The sequence below is a fragment of the Henckelia pumila genome, unplaced genomic scaffold (genome assembly GCF_033568475.1).
Source record: "Henckelia pumila isolate YLH828 unplaced genomic scaffold, ASM3356847v2 CTG_461:::fragment_3, whole genome shotgun sequence".
NCBI classification, from domain to species: domain Eukaryota; kingdom Viridiplantae; phylum Streptophyta; class Magnoliopsida; order Lamiales; family Gesneriaceae; genus Henckelia; species Henckelia pumila.
This window is the reverse complement of record NW_027331831.1, coordinates 58392-63619: the sequence shown is the minus strand read 5'-3', so window position 1 is coordinate 63619 and position 5228 is coordinate 58392. Positions and strand designations below refer to the sequence as shown.

Here is a 5228-nt window from a genome sequence, read left to right as displayed (position 1 = left end):
TAATCGATTGGTTTTTCCACGACTAAAATTTCCGCGACCGAAATGTCTCAACTGAATTTTTTTCAGTTTACCTCATCGCAGTTGACTACTTTTCAAGTTTCAGTCTTTCAACTACTGATCTTATTCAGTATAAAAACTACTGAGTTTCAGTCATGTTTTCAACTACTGAGTTTTCGGCCATGATATCTTATATTCAGTTCTCTACTGTTTTAAAATATTGACTCCCCTCAGTTTATGAAACATGGCTCTTATACCACTTCAATGTCATGCCCCGAAACTAGGCCTAGTTGACATCGGCGTTATCTAACGTTTCACATTAAATAACAAGCTTCGGATTTCAGAAATTTCAGAAAACCAGTCTTTTCATTCATAAACTGAAATTACAATGTATTTCCATAAACTAGAATTGAATTATGTTTACAATTCAAATCGAAAAATACAGAGTCTAAATGCAACGGCTAAACTAACAACTAACACTAAAACTAAACATCAGTCATCACTTCAATCTTCAACAGTCCCAAAACTGGTTTTAAGCTTATCTTGCTCTAGCTATTATTCGTTCTTATCTGAGATGGTTTTGGGTGGGTGAGTGATATGATGTCACTCAGTAAATGGGGGTAAACACCCAACATTTGTTTAAAATAATTTTAACAGAGTTTATCACATACATATTTTCAGAACAGAGAACTGGAACATAGACATGCTTTTTTCAGAAAAATTAGAAAACAAAAACTTCAGAGAATGTACCAAGTTGCTTAAAACTTCCGTAGCTATTGCTTAACTCACAAGCTTTGGTACACCAAAATCACAAAATGCATGTTCGAGCAAAAATCGTAAATTGACACGCTGAAAATCCAGAAAACAGATTATAACACTTTAAAACAAAACACCTACTTACCATACATTGCAATCAAGTTTCGGTTGGTCTTAAGATATAACGACTGGTCGTTCCTCAATTGGACTAGTAGCTCAACTGAATGCTCAGTCTCACTTTTGCTGTGTATTTGCTCAGAATATTGTGTAACCTTTAATCAGAAATCTGAGTGCTTTTTATAGGGAAAGACTATTAGGCTCTCCATTTAATGTCATTATTTGCCTTGAATTCGAGTTAATGTTTCAGTTACAAATATGGAGTTGCAGCTTTAGCTTGACTGAATTCTGTCTGCTGAACTTAGCTCAACTAAATTTGAGCTCAACTAAACTTCTGCAACTGAATTTGGTCCTCAATTGAAATTCGGACCTCAACTGAATTTATTCCTTGACTAAAAAATTCGGGTTCTCACATAAACTAAATGGCATTCATCTAATTTAGTCTTCACCAGCCCCAAATTGGTTTTGCTAGTAATCTTCTATTTCTTCCTCGGTCTTATCTGAGATGATTTTGGATGGGTGAATGATATGGTCATCACTCAGTAAATGAGAAAATCATCTCAGCTTTTAAAATCATTTTTTTCAACAATACTTTCATACATATCATTCAGAACAGTCATGTATTTGACAGGAATAAACAAGAATAATTTTTCAGTTTTATATGCACTAACTGCTTATGATTTTCATGGCTAAACTGCTATCAGTCTCTTAATGATAATCCTCTAAAGGGTGAGGCCAGTAATCAATAATAGATAATGTTTAGAATATGTATTTCTACCACTAGTTCACAAGTTTCAGTGCATCAATATTCAGTAATACATTTTGAAAATCAATATTTTGAACACAATATAATGCTGGAATAATTTTAAAGCATGTAGTATTTTTAAATCGGAAAGCCTAGTTATTTTAAATTGCTAAATAGATTCTTTGGTAGTCCTTGAAATGTCTGCATTTGCTCAACCGGTCGCTCGACTGGCCTTCTTTCACTCAAATTTTATGTATTTTTCTTAGAAGAATGTGTAACACTTTCTCAAAAATCTGACTGTTATTTATAGGCACAATTCTGACTGTTAAGCTCCCATTCAATGTCATTATTTGTCATAATTTCGAGTAAATGTGTTGGTTACAAATCTATAGCAGCAGCTGTCTTTGAAATTTCAGTATCTCTCGCGGACTGAATTGGCCAGCTAAGCTGAACTTTGGGACCTCAACTCGTCTTCAACTGAATTTCGGGATTTCAACTGAAATTTCGAGTTCTCACAAATAGATTCAACAATTCATGTGGTTCCTTTTCTCTAAATTCACTACCACAACAGATACATTGCCCTCTCCATCATTCAAATTTTGCCTTGTCTTTCTAAAGATATGATACCCTTAAGTTCGCCGATCTATTTATACATACAGGAAGAAAGCACGTGCGTTGCAAATGGAAGAGGATGATTTATGTTGAAAATTTATCAAATAATGGCATTGAATTTTATGTTAACTAGCAAGAATCACGTACCTTGCACGTGAACAACATATTAGATATAATATCAACTCAAAAAAAAAAAAATTAGATATAATATAAAATATAAAAATAGACTTGAATTTACTCTCATTTATAATAAAAGTAAAATAAGCAATGATTAAAATTTCAATAATCTATCTGTTTTATTTTTTGAGTTGCATTAAATTTCTCATTGTTGCTAAGGATTTGATGCTTGAATCTTAAATTTATGTCGATAAATGTGGATTACGTTTGACCATTCGTTTTCAATAATATAAGGTCATTTTTATTTTTGACTTTTCAATAATTTTCTTTGACCTTATTAATATTTTGAAATCTTGGTTTATCATAAATAGTAATTCATATTAGTTAAATATTAAATAAAATTCCAAGAAGCCCATTTTTCATACATCATTTGTTACGCGTAGGTGATATCTCAAAGGTTGATCCAATGGCCACAAGAAGGAATGGCCACAAGAAGGGTCAAATCATTTTTTCGTGTGATACACTACATAGGACACCATGAAAAAAAATACACGTGACCCTTTTTACCAATTGGCTCAATCTTTGAGATAACACTCTAAGGTATGGTCGAATAAAACATATTTATGCTCTCACTTTATTATTCGATTTTTCATACATCTGCTACATCAACTGATCCTGTCAAATTCGATCTTTTCTCACATGATAAAGATTGTCAATGACCATTTCTTGTATTGAACTTCTTTTTAGCTGAAGCAAGAGCAGGAAAAATCCAAGAAGAATCTGAAAGTTTTTTCGAAAAGGGAATCAAAATTGTTTTGAGGAGTAGTACTTAGTTGTTGGTTTGAAGGTCGGAAGTGAGGAATATATAGGTAGTGCAAACACTACCATAGAGATGAATATCATTGTCATTTATTATACTTTAAAATCTTGATAGTGGTCCAGAGATACAGGCAGGTGGAAGTACGGTGGCTGGCGGGCAGAAATGAAAGCTAAAACAGAGCACATGAATTTGTATTCCAATCATCATAAATTATTATGAAGCATCTGCCCTTTCAGCCTCGAAGTCTTGTAGGACCCTACTCAAATAATTCATGTTGCGATAAGCTACACACCACCAAAGTTTATCTTGTTATCTGTCATGCATGTGGAGTAGCAATAGTACTGTAAGTTGGTCTAAATTCTGAACACAATTCTGTGTTTGTTCGGTATACGTTCTGTAGTTCGAGCTGTGGAACCTTTGTCTGCTGTTAATTAAACAACATTTACTAAAATGTTAAATGAGTTGATAAAGATGAATCTACAGAGGACCACCTGATCCTATCATATCTTTCAAGCAAAGTTACACAAACGTCTTACGTATGGATCAAATCGCATGTTCAAAATTTGAGAAACACAAGCACATGGAGACTAACATCATTTTGTCTTCCATTAATCACCTCAAGTCATGTTCGAGACATTGTTCCCCGCCAATTTCAGCAACACACACTCAAAGGGTCCCCAAACAAATTGCTACAATTTTCTTTGGATCCCATTAATCTGTCTAATTCTAGTCACCTACGAACCTTAGAAGTATCTGAAAAACTACATTTTTTTCAACAATATTGCCTGTCTTCTAATCCCTCGGGCAGGACCATGTGAAATGAGAACATGACAGATTCTTGATTCAACGAGTGAAATACTATGTTATCAAGTCTTTACTTTCTACCATACTTTAAAATGGATATGTTTGATGAACTGTAAAATGTATACTATTGTTTTGGACATATATGAAATCTGAAATAAATTTTACTGCGGATTTATAAATTGCAGTAAGTATATTAGTTAGGGAGACTGATTCTAATCCACTCTTCTTTAGATGAGCTCTCTGAATTATTAATATATCGGCTTGGTTAAATCAGATTCTCCGTCTCTCATATTATATTGTAGATTGCATCTTAATTACAAGACTAAAGTTGTTAAAGATGGATGCATTTCAAGTCGAATGTCCGAATTGTACCAGACGTGGAATTAAAATTAAGACTTCAAATATGGATATTCTGTGTGTGAGACCTAGCAGAGTGCTGGGCAAAGAACTCATACTAAATGCTAGAAGTCTAGAACAAGAAAATGCATTTGAATTAATAAAATTGGCACATTAATGACCAAAAATATTCGTGTTCATAATTTCGAATCTCTTCCTGATAATATACACACTGGTTTGAGCAGATAAGAAGATTAGCTTCCCTCAAACTAGCAAACTAATACATAAGTTTCTACGATCTAAAAGACTAAAACTTAATCGATAGTACATCATGCTCTTCTCAAGCGAGAGGTGACATCAACGAACAAATTTTCACTGCAAGGAATGGTGAGGCCACCCAACGGATGGCAAAATCCGTATTCTTCTTCAGCTTGGCATAGCAAATCTTGAAATAAAGGACGGTTCAAATATGATACAGGAATCACAAATCGTTGCTTATATTCACTCTCTCCTACGTAAACAGCACAATATCCTTTCGGAACATCAGTTGATCCGGTAGAATTAGATCTTTTCTCACTTGATAGAGATCGTTTCAGAATTTGTCGAATGGCCATTTCTTGAAGCAAGAGTAGGAAATACAAGAAGGGTTAATTTTTGGAAACTGGAATCAGAATTGTTTGAGGAGTGCTTTAGTTGTTGGTTTGAAGCTTGGAAGTGGGGAATATATATAGATGAATATCATTGTCATTTATTATCCTTTAAAATCTTGATAGTGGTCCAGATAAAAAAAACAGGCAGGTAGAAGTACGGTAGCTGGCGGAAATTGAAGTTAACAAGAGCACATGAAGAATCACATGAATTTGTCTTCCAATCATCATAATTATGATGAAGCATCTGTCATTTCAAAACCATCTTTCCCTCCCA

At 33.8% G+C, this 5228-nt stretch overlaps 1 protein-coding gene across 1 annotated transcript; it reads right to left on the bottom strand.

The window, feature by feature from the left end:
• Window positions 1-4497: 4497 nt before the first annotated feature.
• On the bottom strand, window positions 4498-4980 carry LOC140871391 (auxin-induced protein 15A-like). The gene has a single exon (XM_073273885.1). It carries the CDS (start codon window positions 4916-4918, stop codon window positions 4634-4636), a length of 285 nt encoding a protein of 94 aa, XP_073129986.1. The 5' UTR covers window positions 4919-4980; the 3' UTR covers window positions 4498-4633.
• Between the last annotated feature and the right edge of the window lie 248 nt (window positions 4981-5228).

Bases quoted from the DNA above. Each gene is read 5' to 3' on its own strand.
- LOC140871391 (XM_073273885.1), bottom strand. From the start codon at position 4,918: ATGGCCATTCGACAAATTCTGAAACGATCTCTATCAAGTGAGAAAAGA.